The 19,100-nt window shown below is 43.3% G+C and overlaps 1 protein-coding gene across 1 annotated transcript in view; it reads right to left on the minus strand.

Moving 5' to 3' along the window:
• Positions 1-13,770: 13,770 nt before the first annotated feature.
• Positions 13,771-19,100, minus strand: part of GAB3 (GRB2 associated binding protein 3) — a 23,336-nt gene continuing 18,006 nt past the window's right edge. The window contains exons 9-10 of the mRNA XM_023520655.1: positions 15,377-15,493; positions 13,771-13,887 (exon numbers count right to left, since the gene is read on the minus strand). Of these exons, the coding sequence (XP_023376423.1) occupies positions 13,771-13,887; positions 15,377-15,493 (234 nt within the window). The remainder of the gene's footprint in view (positions 13,888-15,376; positions 15,494-19,100) is intronic.

Consider the following 19,100-nt stretch of genomic DNA (forward strand, 5'->3'; position numbering starts at 1 on the left):
TTCATAGCTTGATAACTGTTTATTTATTCATTCACCTACCGAAGGACATTTTGGTTGCTTCTAAGTTTTGGCGATTGTAAATAAAGCTGCTATAAACATCTGTGTGCGGATTTCTATGTGGACAGAAGTTTTCGACTCCTTGGTGTACGTACCAAGGAGCGGAATTGCTGGATCACATGGTAAGAGTATGTTGAGCCAAACTGTCTTCCAAAGTGGCTGTAGCATTTTGCATCCCCATCGGCAAAGGATGAGACTTCCCGTTGCTCCACGTCCTCGTCAGCATTTGGTGGTGTCAGTGCTTTGGATTTTGGCCGCTCTAATAGGTGCGTAATGGTATCTCATTGTTTCAGTTTGCAGTTACCTAATGACAGACCACGTGGAGCATCTTTTCGTATGCTCATTTCCCACCTATACATCTTCTTTGGTGAGGTGTTAGGCTGCTACTGCTTTGGCTGTAGAATCAGCTGGCTCTCCTAATGTGAGGGAGAGATTTTTGATCACGCACTCATTAGTACTTACTCTGACCCGGAGAGGAAATCTCTCCCCCTGGGGGTGAACCAAAAGTCTTATATGCCTCTGGAGGTTTAATGGGGTCGACCAATGGGAGGCTTCTGATTTGTTATAGGTACAGACAGGGACAGTTAAATATCTCAGGGAGCATCAACCGCCAGTTTGGCAGCTAGCGAAACATTCAATTGCCCATGAGAAGTGCCATTCACCACAGACATAAATGACACTAGGTGGAGTACAGAGGACTCCAGGTACAGTTTGGTTATTGATATGCTCATTTGCTAGACTTTCCTGATTGGCCTTTTTAAGCCAGGGGACAGAGGATGTTGGATTACATCCTGAGAAGTACCATCCCAGGCTAAGGGGGTCTTTTATAAAAGCCCTGCAAAGAGGAGTGAGCCCCTTTGTATTTCCCTTAGGTGCAGGGGGACAAATTGTATTTAAGTAAAGATAAGAACGTAGGGGGTGAAGGTCATATGATAAAGGTGGATTTGTTCAGTCAAACCGGTTCCCCAGTTAGGTCTGCGGAAATGAAGAAACAAGGCATAGGAACGGAACACCTGGCTGCTATAGTCTGACCCGATAGGTGACATTCATGTGCTTGTGGATGTAACTGACTGTCGGAGTTGGGATTAAAGAGAAATTGGTTACAGGTAAGATCAAGGGGTCTCTGATATTTTGAACAGATTAGAGTTTCTGGTGACAGATCCAATAGTCAGAAAGGTTTTCCCCTTTTGCAATAGACTGATTGCAAAAGATAAGATAAGACCATCAGCTTTCCAAGAAAGAGAGGGAGAAAACAAGATAAGAAGCAACAGCAAGAAAAAGGTATAGAGACCTGGTTCGATTATCTTGGGAAAGCTATCTCTATCTGCTTCGGTTCCTTGAGATCTTTATTTTTAGATCATCAGATGGTGTGCAGGTCCAGAAAGGGTTTGGTGCTTTCTTTAGATGTGACATGTGAGTACAACGTTCTATTCTCTGGGGATTAGCTGAACAAGGGTTGGTTAACAATACCTGATAGAGGCTTTTCCAGTGAGGTAGAAGAAAGTTTTTCTGGAAGTGTTTTTTCAATAAACAGAGTCCCCAGGTTGCAAAGTGTGGTGTTTGAGGTCTTTATCTCTTGGAAGTGCACTGCAAAAAGATTGTTCTACTAAAATATGGTTATTTTCAACAGAAGAAATTAGGTTTTCCAATATTGAAGTTTATTTCCTTTTATTTGCTGCATATCAAGAGGTAGGAGCTAGGTGCATTGAACATCCTGTGCCTATTTGAAAGGGTGAAAGTTTACGAGTTCCATATACTCAAAAGGGGGTTGACCTGAGATTTAGAAGAACAACAGCAATGCTTTTGACCAAGTTATCTGGACAGTCTTTACGACTTTTACCAATTGGGTCTCTTTTTTTAAAACCAGTTATGTCTTAATGATGCCATTAGTCAGTTCAACCAGCCTCAAGGATTGAGGATGGTAGATATGGTTTAAGTGCTGTAAAACTGGACAAAGAACACAGACCTGTCATCGTGCTTGATCAGTAAAGTGGGTTCCCTGGTCACTATGAAGTAAGAGGTGAGGTTCCCCAGGTCGGGATAATCTTTTCTAATAGAATTTTAAACCAAAGTAGAGGCAGTAGCCTATATACAAGGGAAAGTTCAGTCTAGTGAGAAAACATATAAACTATGATGAAAACATTGCGATCCATAAGATGGGGGAAACTAAATAAAATCAATTCGCCAAACTTTGAGTGGTCCATTGGGAAATTTAAATTGCCCAGGAGCAGTACAGACACTCATCCCAGGATTATATTTTGGGCAGGTAGGGCAAGCAAAGTAGGCACTTTTTGAGGCCTTGTTAATATTTCTTCACCAATATTGGTTTATGAACATTATCATCTTATCCATAGTCCGATGGTTTAATGCATGTACAGTAGTTAGTAATGGAAATTTAGGACTTCTGGTAGGCCTGGGTTTTTATTTGGCCCAAACCAGAGTTCTCTCTTTTTATGTAAACAGCAGTTACTAGATTTTGAATATTGTTTCTCCTTCCCTGGGAACAGGTGTTGGGCATCTCTAGTCAATATTTCTAAATAATTATTTGGGGAAACATCCCTTTGGACCAGGACAGAGATTTGCTTATTGATTTCTTTGAGAGCAGCATTCATGGTATATATATATTTATCAGCAAGGTGGTTTCCAGGGAGTGTTTTGGAATGCCCAAGGATGTTAATAACAGCCAAGGTGGCCAGTACAAGTATGACATATAAATAAATTTTGGACGTGAGAGCTATTTTTAATTTTAACCCCATTTGAGGTAAGAAACATTGCTGTTTCCATAGCATTCCAAAGTCATGGGTTACTCAAAAGGCATGCCAACTATCGGCATATATGTTTGTGGTTTTACCTTTAGCTAGAGCACAAGCCCAAGTAAGAACGTTTAATTCAGCCTGTGGAGCAGAGGCAAAAATCCTGCCTCGATGACTTGAAAAGGAATTTCAATAGCATATGCAGCATATATATCATTTTCATCCTTTTAATAAGAACCATCAGTAAACCATGAAAAATCTGCATTGATTAGAGGAGTTTCCTGTTAAGTTATCCTGGGAGGTCAAAAGGTGATCTGTCAGCATTAAGTTGTGAGGGTTTTTGTTCAGAGGAGGAAGGGAGGAGACTAGCTGGGTTAAGGTTATCATAGCCAGAAAGAGTTGTACGAGGAGCTGTTAGCGAGAGGATTTCATAGGAAGTGTGATAAGAATTCAGGAGGGTTTCTACCACATGGGGTACAAAAATGGTTGGAGGGGATCCCATGATGATTTCTTTGGTAGCCTTAACCAAAAAGGCAGTGGCAAGAATGGCTCTGAGATGAGGGGGGAATCCTCATGCCACAAGATCTAGCTGTTGGCTTTAATACCCTATGGGTTGATGATGGTCCATCCCCATGCTTTTGGGTAAGTTGATAAGTAAGTTGTCCAAGGGCAGGGGTATTTTATTAAGTTTTTCTTTAAGGCATTAAAGGCAAAGTCATCTCGATCTTTCCAAATAATATCTGCTTTGTTGGTTTTCAGCAAAGCATATGGGTTCGGGGCCATAAGAGAGAAGTTTGGAATCCAGTTTTAACACTAGCCAGCTAGTCTGAGAAAATCTCCTAAATGTCACTTAGTTTTAGCCTTGGGGTGAAGTTCAGGATTCCATGAAGCCTATCTGGGTCTAAATGTAGCCATTACTCAGTGATCACATGTCTCCAATATAGAACCTGAGTTTGAACAAACTGCAATGTTAATAATGCAGATTAAATGCACTTAAAATCGTTTGTCGTGTCTGTAGCTGTTCCACTGTGAATAGCGTAAAAACCTGATGAAATGCTTTTCTTGTATTCCAACACTATTACTCGATTCAGAAAAGAAACTGCTCATGTCACTGATGGATGTATGTCTACGCTGTTTCGTTTTTGCCTTACTCATTAACATGAATGAGACTATCAAGCAACATTCATGTTAGGACCACACTTGTTCATCACTCACAAGCAGATTGGCTACAAATACAAGAGCCTTCAGCGAATCCTAATCTTTTTGCTGGTGGAGTCTTGCCCCGATGTTGATGGCTGCTGACAGATTAGGGTGTGGTTGCTGAAGGTTAGGGTGACCGTGGCGATTTCTTAAAACAAAATAACAATGAAGTTTGCTGCTTCGATCAACTCTCTTCCTTTCACAAACGATTTCTCTGTAGCATGCAATGCTGTTTGATAGCATTTTACACATAGCAGAACTCTCTCAAAATTGGAGTCAATTTTCGCAAACCCTGCTCCTGCTTTAGCAACTAAGTTTATGTAATAAACTTAATAAACTTGTGGCATGAGTTAATAAACTGGTTTATGTAATAAACTTGTGGCATGAGGATTCCCCCCTCGTCTCAGAATGTAATGATATCCTTTGACGTCATTTCAATAATCTTCGCAGCTTCTTCACCAGGAGTAGATTCCATCTCAAGAAACCACTTTCTCTGCTTATCCCTAAGAAGCAACTCCTCATCTGTTAAAGATTTATCGCGAGATCGCAGCAATTCAGTCACATATTCAGGCTCCACTTCCGGTTCCAGTTCTCTTGCTCTTTCCACCACATCTGCAGTTACTTCCTCCACTGAAGTCTTGAACCCTTTGAAGACACCCATGAGGGTTGGAATCAACTTCTAAACTCCTGTTCATGTCGACATTTTGAACTTTTCCCATAAATCACGAATGCCCTTAATGACATCTAGAATCGAGAATCTTTTTCAATTTGCCCAGATTCATCACAGGAATTACTATCTATGGCAGCTAAAGCCTTATGAAATATATTTTTGGAATAATAAGACTTGAAAGTCGAAATCAATCCTTGATCCACGGGCTGCAAATGGATGTTGTGTTAACAGGCATGAAAACATTAATTTCATTGTCCATCATCACAAGAGGTCTTGGGTGGCCAGGTGCCTTGTCAATGAGCAGTGATATTTCGAGAGGAATTTTTTTTTTCTGAGCAGTACGTCTCAACAGTGGGCTTAAAATATTCAGTAAACCATGTTGTAAACAGACGTGCTGTCATCCAGGTTTTGTTGTTCCATTTATAGAGCACAGGCAGAGTAGATTTAGGATAATTCTTACAGGCCCTAGGATTTTTTAGAATGGTAAATGAGCACTGGCTTCAACTTAAGGTTATCAGCTGTACTAGCCCCTAACAATAGTCAGCCTCTGCTTTGAAGCTTTGAAGCCAGGCATTGACTTCTCCTTTATAGCTATGAAAGTCCTAGATGACATCTTCCAATATGAGGAAGGCCATTCGTCTCCATTGCAAATATGAAGTGTGAGGCGTTTAGTGTAGCCACCTTCATTCATTATCTTGGCTAGATCATCTGCATAACTTGTGGCAGCTTCTACATCAGCACTTGCTGCTTCACCTTGCACTTCTATGTTATGGTGGGAGCTTCTTCCCTTAAACCTTATGAACCAACCTCTGCCGGCTTCAAAGTTTTCTTCTACAGCTTCCTCACCTCTCTAGCCTTCATAGAACTGAAGAGAGTCAGGGCCTTGCTCTGGATTAGGCTTTGGCTTAATGCAGCAGTACCCAACCTTTTGGCTCCTATGAGAATCTAATGCCTGATGATCTGAGGTGGAGCCGAGGTGGTGATGCTGGCGCTGGGGAGCGGCTGCAAATACAGATGAAGCTTCACTCGCTTGCCCACCGCTTACCTCCTGCTGTGTAGCCCGGTTCCTCACGGGCCACATACTGGTACCAGTCCACAGCCCGGGGGTTGGGGACCCTTGGCTTAAGGGAATGTTGTGACTGGTTCAATATTCTATCCAGACCACTAAAACTTTCTCTCCATGTCAGCAATAAAGCTGTTTTGCTTTATCGTTTCTGCATTTACTGGAGTAGCACTTTTAATTGCCCTCAATAACTTTTCCTTTGCATCTACAACTTGGCTAACTGTTTGGTGCGAGAGACCTAACTTTCAGCCTATCTCAGCTTTTGACACACCCTCCTCACTAAACTTGACTGCTTCTAGCTTTTGATTTATAGTGAGAGATGTGCGATTATTCCTTCCACTTGAACCCTCAGAGGCCATGGTAGGGTTATTAATTGGCCTAATGTCTATGTTGTTGTGTCTCAGGGAACAGGGAGGCCCAAAGACAAGGAGAGGGATGGGGGACTGGCCGGTCAGTGGAGTGATTAGAAGACAAGAAACATCAATTACATTTGCTGTCTTATGTGGGAAAGGTTTGTGGTGCCTCTAAAACAATTACCATAGTAACATCAAAGACCACTGATCACGGATCATAATGGTATAACAACAATGAGAATTACCAGTATGTGACACAGAAACAATGAAGTAAGCAAATACTGTTGGAAAAATGATGCTGGTAGATTTATTGATGCGATTGTCACAAGCTTTCAATTTGTAGAAAACACAGTATCTGAGAAGCGTAATAAAACGAGCTGTGCCTGTACCTTGGCATCGTCCCTGTCGCTATCCCAAGAGGGCTCTGAACTTCTCCAAGGTTTTCCCACTTTCCCACAGAAGCCTGGGTAGCTCTGGAAAACTCTGGGTTTCTGGCCACTGACCACCATCACCCACAGTCTTTCCAACCTCTTTTGGTGACTGACCCCATCTGTCCAGTGAAAAACACCAGACTCTTCTCTTCCTCTCCTGGCACACGTCTAATCCCTCAGCAGATTCTGTCATTCTATCCAAACTATCCAGAATCTGAGCATATCTCACCACTCCTAATGCTGTCACCCTGGTCCGAGCTATTTCCTCTTGTCTCTCCGAGGGCATTAATTTGCTATCTAGTCTCCTTGATTCTCATCTTCACCTTCTTCTTGTCTACTCTCAACAGAGAAGCTACAGTGATGCTTCCTTTCAAAATATAAGTCAGATCATGCGTCTCCCCTGCTTAATTCCCTTTGCTTGCTCCATTCTCACTCAGAAGTTAAGCCAAAGGTCCTTACAATGGCCAACAAGGCCCGGCTTTATAATCTGTGAACCCCCATTAACAACTCTCTACTGCATCTATGCTCTCTCTTGTTCACTCCCTGCCAGCCACACTGGTCTCTTGGCTATGCCCTCGGCATTCCAGGTTTTCTGATGAATTAGGGCTTTTGCAGTCTATTCTCTCTGCTCTAAATGCTCAAATATAGCTCATAGCCGACTCCATCATCTCTTTCAAGTCTGCTCAAATCTCAACTTCCCGTTCTACTTAAGTCATGCAGTAGACCCCCCTCCCCAACAAACAAGTGCACAACCAATCCCCTTCGTGCAGCTTTTTCCCTTTTCCAGACGAGTCGCCACTTGCCAAAACAGTATAACTTACAAATTTATAAATTTTTAAATTTCCTGCCTTATCTATGTCTTAGGTTGGTGGTTCAATAACTGTTACATAACGAATTATCTCCGAAGTTAGTGACTAAACAGCAATCATTTACTTTGCATACCCATCTCCAATTTGGACAGTCATTGGGGGTAAGGCTCATATCTGGTGTATGGCATAGCGGCTGAGGTGGCTAAGCTGAGGGCCATAGGAATCTGCTTCCAAGAGGTCTTACACAGCTGGCATTTTTGTGCTGGTTGCCAACTGGGAACTCAGGGGAGCCTGAGGGCCAACGGCCTTGGTTCCTTTTCATGCGGCCTATGCTTCCTTACCGTATGATGGCTGGGCTCCAAGTGCTCATAGCCCTAGAGAGAGAGCTAGGCAGAAACTGTAACACCTTTAGAACGCAAACCCAGACATCACAGTGTCCCCTCTGCTGTACTCTATTGGTCAAGGAAGTCACCGCCCAGTCTTACTCAGGTTCTAAAAGAGTGGACTTAAGACTCCGCCTCTTAACAGGCAGTGGCTGGATCCTGGAAGAGCAAGTGGTACCTTTATGACCATTTTTCAAGAATGCAATGTACTACGATTGGGTTCACCAAAGGTTGAGGCCAGTGTAACAGAATCAGCTTAAACGGGCCCTATCCTGTTTCTAACAAGACCCGGAACCAAAGTTTACACCTTGGAATAACACTCATGAGTAACACTTGTGGACCCTTCACTGCTCCCTCATCATGGAGCCAAAGGACTAGGATGTGACAAGAACCCAGAGCCGGAACCTTTTGAGAAGCAAAGGGTCTGCTGTCCGGGAAGATCCAGTGCTGAAACCCCCTAAATCTCAACCGGAACCCTGGATCGGGGAGACAGATTTGAGCCTTGCCTCTTTTCTCCTTGCTGGAAAGGAGACGTTGAAATGAAACCTTACTTTTCTCAAATGCCAATGCCAATGCCAATGCCATAGTATTGGCTTCCATGCGTGTGGGCAGTGAGCCCTTGCTTGTTAACACCAGGTGAGGAGGCAATCTCATAGGATGGAGAGATTCCACTAGCTCCCACCAGGGAACTCTGGAGCTTAATTTCTACTTGTACTTTGTCCCAACCTGAAGTAAAAGAGTTGGATTTTGGAATGTTGTCTCCCTCGGAGGAAAGAGCAGGGAGGGGCTACCCGAGACACCTCCGGCACTCTGCTCTTGACAGGTAAAGCAGCTCTAGTAACTGCCCGAAGGGCTTGCCTCCAAGAGTCCCAGGTGTGGGCCCTTGGAAGCAAAAGCACATTGAAGCCATAAAGGGCTACCTCGGAAAGTGAAAGCGGTCCTGGAGGATTCGGGCGGAGCATCAAGTGCCGTCACATCCCGCCAGAACAGAAGCTCCTTAGGTAAAGGGGTCTTTGTTTCACTCACTCATGTATCCACACTGCCTACAAAGTACTTGTTACGTAGCGAGTGGTCACTAAATTTATGAATTAAATGGAATTATCAAAGGAAACATTTAGTTCCTTTATTGCTCCTTTTTTGTGCTTGACCGCTAAAAGTCTTCTACATCCAAGATAATAAATTTTGCCTGTAGTTTTTTTTCTAATATGGTTCGTGGTCGTGTGTCTTGCATTAGCTTTAATTCCATAGAAGTCTTTTTTCTCCTTGCTAACTGGTTTGTTGATGTATAGTTTGCATGTAGTAAAGGGTACAAATACTGAATTTATGGATTGACAAATTTTACTTATGCATACACCCATATAACCAGCACCTAGATTAAGGTAGAGTATTTCTATCATTCCAGAAAGTTCTCTCATGCCCCCTTCCAATCAATAATTTCTAACATCTGTCACCATAGAATAATGAATTAAAAGTCTCAAATTGAGGAACAAAATAATGAAAATAATTTAAAATGTCAAGTGACATGAAACAATTAAGTTGTGTTCTTTTACATGAAGGCAAACGAACACTGAAACTCTTTAAAAGGGGTTTTGACCGTGAAACCTAGATCAAAACAACAGTGGTGAATAGAAGTAAAACAGATTCGATAAAAGCAGAAGACACATGCCAGCGATTGTTCTGCCTCCCCCACTGAGGTCCACCTGGAATCGATGCTTGTGCATGGTGGCAGAATGGGGTCAAGGTTCATTACTGTTCACATGGGTCTCTGCCCAATGACCCCGACGCCCTTGACTGAAAAGGCCGTCAGGTCCCCGAGGCTCTTCAATGCCCACTCTGTCATAAATGAAGTGTCACCTACGTGTGTGGGGTCTGTGTCACAGCTCGGCTCTCGCCCCTGGGTCCAGCCTACTCCTATGCCACACTCGCTGTTGCAGAAAATAAAAACTAAATTTATAAAACAAATGGCACAACTAAAATAAGGAAGTAACAATAAATGGAATTTAAGTCCAAGGGAAATAAAAAAGTAGGAAGCTGGGAACTTAGGAAAGTGTCTGGTAAAGGCACCAGGGTATAAGGGGCCTGGAGTTCAAAGACCTTTTAGATTAGGTTCCACAGCCCTGATTTTCAGGTCAGCCCTGTGGGCCAACACGTGCTTCTTTGGGTCAGAGACTTAGTCTAGAGTGTGTGTGTCGGGTCAAAGCATTCATGGAGGTGAAGAATTTCACGTGGCTTCTCCTCCTTTCAGCCTCAGGATTTCCTGGCCCAGGCCTCCTTCTGCCTCTGCCTGTTTCTCCACAGGCCCAAGCCCCCACACTCTGGTTGTCCCTGCCTCGCTTCATGACCCAGAGATGCCACTGACCCAGCACCCGGGGCATCTGGAAGCTTCAGCCATGGAGAGAAGGGAGGTGCCGGCACAAGAGATCCCTCCTAACGAGAGGAAGGCTGTTGCTTTTAAATGTCAGTAATGATATAGGTCACGTTACACGCGGTATGTATCAGGGAAGGCCATTGATTTTACCGCCAATTATTGAGGCCAGCTGCTGATTAAGAAATAAGCTGTCAAGATACGGATTGGCTGAGTAGAAGCGGTACTCATAGCCGCTTCTGTTTGCAGCGAAATAACGTGGATGTAGGTCATTGCACGTGAACCAGGTTTAGTTTGTTGTACTTGAAAATGGCAATGGAGTCTATTTTCACATATTCGGCTTGCAAAACACGTTCTGCCTTTAGTTTGAATGCCATCACTTAAAGCAAACAAGGAACTTTAGTCATGATTCCTCCGTATAAGACTTTTATTAATGCCAGAAATGAACTGGTAGAAACACAAATTTAAAGATCAGTGTGAGTGTGGGTACAAAGATGATATAAAAAGGGACTGAGGTGGCCTTGAGAGGACAAAGCCAGACCTGAGGGAGCCTTCAGTCTCGACTGGGACCCAAAGGTCATGATTCAGTTGATCCTTGCTCCACGGTATAGTGGCCTGGACGCTGACTCCCTCAGGCTCACTCCATGCCCATGTGGCCAGACTGTGTGCTGGGGCACAGGGCATCTCCCTCCCCAAGGAAAGCTTAATTCCCTAAATTCCTATGGGATTGTGGCCTTAGGGACTTGCAGGCTTGAGACCCCCTCGGTACCCCCTTCTGTACTGCTCAACTCCTGATCTGGAGGAATTTCCTAATAAAACGAGATGGAAGAAAACGAAAAACAAAAAGGAACTACAAAAAACGATGTGGAATCAATTGCTGCACCGTCCTGTATGTCGATTCCTAAATCTTCCAGGAAGGAATGCCCTGCCTAATACACAGAAATGTCATGCACACTTGACTCGGGATGGAGTCTGGGATGATTTCTGTTGAAAAATAGATCTCAGAACCTGGTCAAATCCACCAGAAAACAAGATTTACCCTGCACCATTTTGGCTTATGGTGCCTTCTCAACAGCATACACTGCTGTCAACTCAAAAACTACTTGTACTTTGTATCCCTGAATCATTGTTTTTAAGTAGCCATCCATTAGCAGTTTTATCAAAGCAGGACATAACTGCATACACCCTGAAAACAAGGGCGAAGTCACCTCTTAAAAAAAAAAAAACGAAAACAAAAACAAAAAAACAAAAAACAAAAAAACAAAAACAAAACAAAAACTAATCACTTCCAAACAAGTCACACCACTGAGGTGTAGATTACTTCGTGCAGCAAATGTGTCCCTGGAAATATTCTATAGAAACAAATTTTCTCTTTTTGTCAATTGGATGACATTTCACTATTGACATAAATTCAGCTTATTTTCTTTCCCATTCTATCTTCAATCTGGTGTAGTTCTTGACACTTGGGCATGCAATTTTTCTGCATTGGCCTTTGTCAGGTACTCAGTGGTCTAAACACAGGTGGCCCCATATACGAGGAAGTGACCATCTATGGGAAATGGCAGTCAGCAGCCCTGGATAGTTGCCTGAGGCTCTGTGACTCTTTGCAAGTCACATAGGGAAGATGGCAGGTCTTTATGGGCTCTAGCCTCTGTGTCTGGTGACATAGAGCTGGCCTTGGGGTGCAGGGAACCCTCATGTTGCTCTGTCTAGGCTAAGAACTCAACTCAGTTAAAGAACTCAGTGATTCCCCGCCCCGCCTCCCTGCCCCAGGAAGAAAATGGTGTCACTAGATCCTGCTGCTTCGAACATCAAACTTACTTTTTTTATGATCTGAAAAACTAAGACTTTGGCATTGGCTTAACTTTAGGGCAGTCTGAAGCCCTGAATCTGTGCAGCAAAGCCTACAACTGCCCTAACTAACCCTGACTGTCATTGACCTGCCTGCCTATTTGAGCCAACCTCATATAGAAGACACAGTTGTCAGTTGAAATGACAGACCAGTATCTGCTTAATATTCAGTTGTTCAGATCTGTGTTCTGGCCACAGGTGTTCAGAAAGATCAAGAAGGGGCTTAAACTCAAGCCCCACGCCTGAGTGAAACTTTCATCTGAGTCCCCTGAACCCCAGTGTCCAATAAAGGAAGGGGAGACACGACGCCCTCGTCACAAAGTGGGAGCGTTTGCGCTCTCAGGACCTGGTCAGCATTAAAGCAGAAGGAATATATCAGCCAGGAAACCTGAGAATGCAACTCATTGGTTTTCGTTTTTTTCCTACTCATAACTATTTATCACCAACAAGCTTGGGTCTGGCACAGGAGAGCCAGGGACAATTTGTGCCTTCCCAAGGTGGCAAAAATTCTGCCAGCATTAAGTAGCTTAAGGGGAAACAACATTACAAGGGGACCAACTCGGTCCAAGAATGGATTTCACACTAATTGTCGGGAGGTATTTCTAATGGTAATTACTAACTTCACTAGAGTTCCCCATTTGAACACCACTCAAAGAAACCCTGGCTTGACACACATATCTTTCAAGTATAAAAGCACCTGTTCAAAATCCTAAGAAAGGAAGAGGAGATGATGACTCATCTCGTGTCTGTACGTGTTTCCCACACGTCTCCGAGGTCGACCAAACTGAGGTCAATAAAATCCTCAGAGGCAGCGTGAGACGGTGGAATGAGCCTGCAGTGGGCAGTCTGGCCAACTCTATTCTCAGCCTGACTCTGTCTTGGCTCCATGAACGATCTTGGGCAAAGTGCACCCATCTCCTGTGGTTCTCGATTTTCTTTTCTTCAATGTGGGAGCAACAATCTCTGCCAAGTCGAGCTTCGAGGTCATTCAGGGAAGAGAAGAGATGATGCGTGTCAACCAGCATATGCTGGGAAAAGGCCAACAGCAATGGAATACCCAGCCACAGGTAGCTGCTTAACCTTGATGTCTTTAGAGCCACCGGTGTCATCTGATATGTTCATCATGTAGCCCGGGACTCGTTGCCCCTGTCACTTGAATTGTCTTTGGGGGGTAGAAATGATTCATCTGCTAAAGTCTTTGGAGTAAGGAGTGCAGATTCTCCCACCACCGCTGGGCTTGCGGATGGGACAAAGAAGATGGCCTCCGGGGACATCTCTGCTGAGAAAATTTATAATGTCAATGGAAGCACAAGAGAGAGGTCAGTTTCAAGGATTGGAGTCAACCGGGGTCTTCCTGTCCCATTAGCAATACTGGCTCCAATCTGCACTCCAAATTCTCCATTGGAGAAACTTTTAACCGAAGTCTCGGAAAAACATTCTCAAGTCTTGATTTTCTTGTTCCTGCCCTGCATGAATGAATGGAGTTGTCTGCATCCCAGTTGGAGGCTGTGGAGCCAACTCGAAGTATCCCTGAGGTTCTGGGTGCAGACAAGTGTGGCCGGAGGACAAAACTGCTGCTACAGGTGGCGGTGGGGGGGGGGGGGTGGGGGGTGGAGTCTCTCAGAGCCCCCTCTGGGAGGGCATGGCTTCCTTCTTCTCTCCATTCAACGTGTACAAATCGGTCCTCTCCCCCAAAGTTTCTTGCCGAGCCTACGGAAATTACACATTCTCTGTGGGTCTCCACGTGCATTAACATCCCTGTGATTCTAGTGAAAGCAAACCGCAAAACAAGCCCCAGGCTGCCCTGTGTCACACGCGGCCCAAGCCCACCCTGCTCACACTCTGGATTGCCTCTCGTCTGTCCACTCCTGCTTGGTGTTCTGGAGAGCCTGCGTCTTCTGCTCATCCACTTGCACGTAGTCGACTTTGTGATCTTCTGAAAGAGGTTTCTTCTGAAAGGGGAAAACAGAAAGGTTTTCATTACACTGACTTCAAAATTGCGGAAACCGTCGGTCCTTCTAGGTAAGTGACCGTGTGATCAGGTATTTATTTGCTTCCCCTTCTTCTTGGGTCATTCCCTACAGAAGCGTTAGCATACATTGTGTGCATGTGTAGAAATCTCTCTTCGCCTCTGCCCGCTTTGACTTTGCTCGAGCCATTTGACTTGCTTTGACTGATATAATATGAGTGGAAGTGACACGTGCCGATCCCATAGAGAAAAGAGGCACACACCCTGTGCTTATGCCACCTCTCTCTTCCTTTTCCCTTCCCAGGAGACCAGCACGCCTCAGATAGCTTCTCCTGCCTGGACCCCGGACTGAAGAGGACCTGGAACGCTGAGGCCCTGGCCTGTAGTGGATGGTCCCACTGGCGACCAGTCAAAAAGCCTCTCCTTTTCTGGAGAATCAGTTCGGGCTTTTGGAATGAAATTCAAGGTAAAGGAGAAATGGGAGTTCATTCGGCAAAAGGAAGAAGAAGTCTTCCAGATTTTTTTCTGTGCGCGCGTGTGCACACACAAATCATATCGTACATCCTGTTCAGCGGGTTGCTTTTTTCATCAAATGATGCATCGCTGGGCACAGTTTAGATTAAGACCATCCCTTGCTCAAAAATATTTAGCTGTTCTCCGCTGCTGACCATTCATTCATTCTATGGCTTACAGTGTGCAGTGAGCGACACTAGTGAGTGCCGAGTGTTGTTTACATGTATTAAGACATTTAATCCCCACAATGGGCATCGACATAGGTGCTATTCCTTCTGATCCTCACTTTGCGGACAAGACTACTACCCAGAGGAGTCCAAAGTGCCCAACCTGGCCTTTGGGGCCTGTTACTGAGGAGTTCCGATTCGAACTGAGAGCGCCTGTCACCAACCCCTAGGGTCTAGCCAAACTAGGTTATGACTTCTTCCCTCAGCAGGCCCTTCTTACGCCTGAAGTGCCCTTTACCTCGCTGTCATCTCTGCCAGAAAATTTTCTCGATGACCTTGAGGGTCTAAGTTTTGAAGGGCATGAATACTACTTATACATATACAGGCAGACCTCGGAGATACTGCAGGTCTGGCTCCAGACCACTGCGAAAAAGCGAGTATTATCATCAAGAGACTCGTAATCATTTTGCTGGTGGACGGTTTTGCCTTCAGTTGGTAAAAACAAACAAACAAACAAAACAAACAAACAAACAAAAAAAACCGAAACATGCGTGGAGCACAATGAAGCGAAGTGTGAGAAAACGAAGTCTGCCTGTACAGCCAAAGAACATACCCCAGAGGGAATACAGCAGGATTTCTGGGTGGCAGAATCATGGCTGATTTTAATATTCTTCACTGCACGTGTCTGTATGTTTAAGACTTTTCAAAGAGAACAAGCACAGTTGAATCATCAGAAAAATCTAAACAGAAATGAAATCTCCTGGGAATTCTGAGACATGAAGTCCTTCCTACCTGCTGTGCAGGGACTGGCGACACCGTATTGAAGTCCAGGGCTAAATAATCCAGGCTGCATTTCTTCTTCCACGTCACAGCACCACTGCTCACGGAGTTGGTTGTTCGGTGTCCATCCTAGAAACCGACATCACAGGACTCGGGTTAAGGATGTCTGGCCAGGCTGCCCAAAGGAAGGAGGGTGAGTCTTCACTTGAGCAGCTGCTGTTACACCCCAATAGACTGGTTTCATGAGACCCGTGAGTGACGGGAGGCATTCGAGATACAAAACGGCCAGTCCAGCCTTCACATGAAGCTCTACCTTTATTCACCATGGAAACAGTTGGCCAAAATCTCCCCCGAGAACTTGTTTCGTGAATCTGACAGGCCCGTGAGACCTTAGAGATTAAATCCTGAAAAGATCAACCACACTCACTAAAGTCTAAAGTTCTAGCAAAGTCACCCCCGATGCATTGAAAGATACTTTACACAATACAAACAGCGATAACATGTGTGCGACACTCACTCATAGATTTACCACCGGTACCCATCAAGTGTCAGGTCCACTTCTATCAATTTCACTCCTTTTCCTTTTGAAATACAGTCTTATGAGGGTGTAAGCATCCTTAAATCACATATTATTTAGTTTTGCTCGTTTTCAACTTCTATCAATAGAACCATATGGTATTTTTGGCGACTTTAATTTTTGCTCCATATTCCATATTTCACATTCACTGACATCGATGCACTAGCCCTATTTCATTTTCATTGGGATAGATGATTGCGCTGCATAATTTATTGAACTGTTGCGCCACTAATGGGCATTTGCGTTCCTTTCCATTTGGGGTTCTTAGAAGCAAAGCTGCCATGAGCATCCATGCACCTGTGGAAGGATTTCTATGGCGTGTAGCTGGGAGTAGAATTGCTGGATTATAGGATGTGCGCATCTTTAACTTTCCTGTCACCAAACTATTTTCTAAAGGAGCTGTGGTTGTACCAACCAGGAGTGTATACGAGCTCTTATTGCTCCCCATCCTGGTGAACAACACTTGGTATTGTCTGACTTTTTAGTTTTCCTGACCTGATACAGGGAAAATGGTACCTTACTGTGTTTCAATTTTCCATGTTTTACTGATTTTTACATCGGAGTATTTGTATTTTTATCAATACTTCCTCATATATCCTGAGAATAATCATTTGTTGCTTATATGCATTGCAAATAGCCCATCACAGTCTATACTTGTTCTTTTAACGTAATATCTCAATATTTTCCTGAGTGGCCTGGTCTTCTATTTTGTTTAAGGAATCCTTCCTATGCTGAGGTCATAATTTGTTTCCCCATATTTTCTCCTAATATTATAAAGTTTTGCCCTTCACGTTTAAGTAATAGTCTAGCCTAAACTTATTTTAATATATGGCAATAAAATAGGGATACGATTCATTTTTTTAACCCCACATAAGTAACCATCCTTTCCCCAGTGTAACTTCCGGTCATACATCAAGTTCCTATACATGAACAGATGTTGAGTTTTATCAAATATCTTCTCTGCATCTAATGAGAACACATCATTTTTCTCCTTAGTATATTAATGTGCTTGACTGACTTAATAGATTCTTTTAATTTATGGTTATAATAGCTCATGTCTCAGAGAATATTGGTTACAATAATAGATTTTTAAAGAAATGTTTCTCCTGGCATCATTTTTGATTCCTCCAATCTGTTGGTTTTGGTCTCTATCTTTCATGCTAAAGCTTTCCTGAAATGTCTGATGAAATCATCGGCCGTCTGCTCATATTTAAGACTGAAAGACCAAAAAAGCTGATCCAAAGCTTTGAGTACATGGGTTGTGCTCGTCAGCAGTGGAGCTCACTGCAAGGTCAACTCACTGGACGATTTTCTTAGCGAACCCCCAATGTCACAACCCAGGTCTTGCCTCTTGGGCTGCTCAGATAGCCCAGAGAACAGCCTTCCAATCTCCAGACTCAGTTGTAAATAAATGTCTGGTTGTCAACATTCTGAAAAAGAGGGGCTAAAGGAAAGGTTTGGGAATGGTCCTCAAATCCATTTTGCATATTTACTTAATCACCTTGTTTTTAGTATAGTATTTTTGGTCAAATGTGTCTTGCATCCCGCCCCGCGGCCCCAGTACAGAGACCCTTTGTTTAACTCTCTCCAGAGACTAACACTTTGACTTTTCTCTGGAGTAGGAGATGGGAAGTCACAGCAGTAAAGCTCCATGGAGTGGGGGAGGGGATCTTGGACCGACCTGCTGCTTATGCAGACTTTTGACCACTACCCCTTCTTTTCCTTTCCCTTCTGCCCTACTTCCAGAACTAGGTGACGTGGGCAATTCCTGAACCCTCCGGCTATTCTAAGTTGCTTCTTATCCCTCCCACAGTGTGTTTAGGATTTAACTTCGTTGGGTCTGATAAGTCATTTACCATCCATCTGCTTTCCAGTTTCCAATATTACTACTACCGTCTTCTCCAATTCTTCATATCCTTGTGGGTTTATGCCTTTAACAAATCCCTTTACTGTGACTTTGGAGTACATTTTGGATGAAGGGAAAGTAAAAGCCTGTGGTCAGTCTGCCATCTTTACCAAGATGCTCACGAACAGATTCTTAAGTGTTAAAACCACTTCGTATGCCTGGGAGAAATCCAACTTGTTTGTATATATTCTTAACTTTGTGTAGCGTTGGATTTATCTTATTAAAACCTTCTTTACCATTTATTTTTTAACAATTCTCCCATTTAAAGTATACAGTTCAGTAGTATTTAGTATAGTCACGTATTTGTGCAAGCATCACCTCAATCAATTTTAGAATATTTTCCTCACCCCAAAAGAAATCTTACACTCCTTAGCCATCATCCCCCAGCCCATCTCCCCAAGCTCTAGGAGCCACCACTAATCTAACTTCTGTCTCTATAGATTTGTTATTCTAGACATTTCATACAAGTGGAATCATAGGATATGTGCTGGCAGTATTGTGATGTCATAATATATATTTGGTCATTCAGATGACCAAAATATATTTCTCAATATATATTTGGTCTTTGTCTACAGTTCCTGGCTCAGAGCTCCCCAAATCCTTGAAATTTCCTAAGTGCTGAGTGTGGCAAAGGTGTCTCTTGTTATGTTAATGAGTTGACTTTTGGACCCCTGGTAAGGATGGGGGCTGGCTGTCAGGAGAACCCCGCATGTGATTAGAGGGTTGGAACTTTCAGTCCTATCCCTGTCTTATCCCTAGAAAACTCTAAAGGTTTCACACACAAAGTCAATAAACAAAAAAATAAACAAATTCAACAAGGTTTCAGGACACAAAATCAACACCCCAAATTCAGCTGCATTTCTATACACTAACAAGGAACAACCTGAAAAGGAAATTAAGGAAACAATTTCATTTGCAACAGCATCAAAAAGAATGAAATATTTAGGAATATATTTATCCAAGGAGACAAAGATTCGTATACGGAAAACTACGGAACGTGGTTAAAAGAAAGTAAAGCACGCATAAATAAATTAAAAGACATCCTATGCTTGTAGATTAGAAGATTTAATTATTGGTAAGATTACAACATTAAGCAAAGCAATCTGCAGATTCGAAGCATTCTCTATGAAAAATTCCAATGACTTTTTTTTTTTTTTTAGAAATAGGCAAGCCCATCCTGAAGTTCACATAGAATCTTACGGAACCCTAAATAGCTAAACCAATCTTGAAAAGGAAGAACAAAGTTGGAAGAC

The sequence above is a fragment of the Pteropus vampyrus genome, unplaced genomic scaffold (genome assembly GCF_000151845.1).
Source record: "Pteropus vampyrus isolate Shadow unplaced genomic scaffold, Pvam_2.0 Scaffold275, whole genome shotgun sequence".
NCBI lineage: Eukaryota > Metazoa > Chordata > Mammalia > Chiroptera > Pteropodidae > Pteropus > Pteropus vampyrus.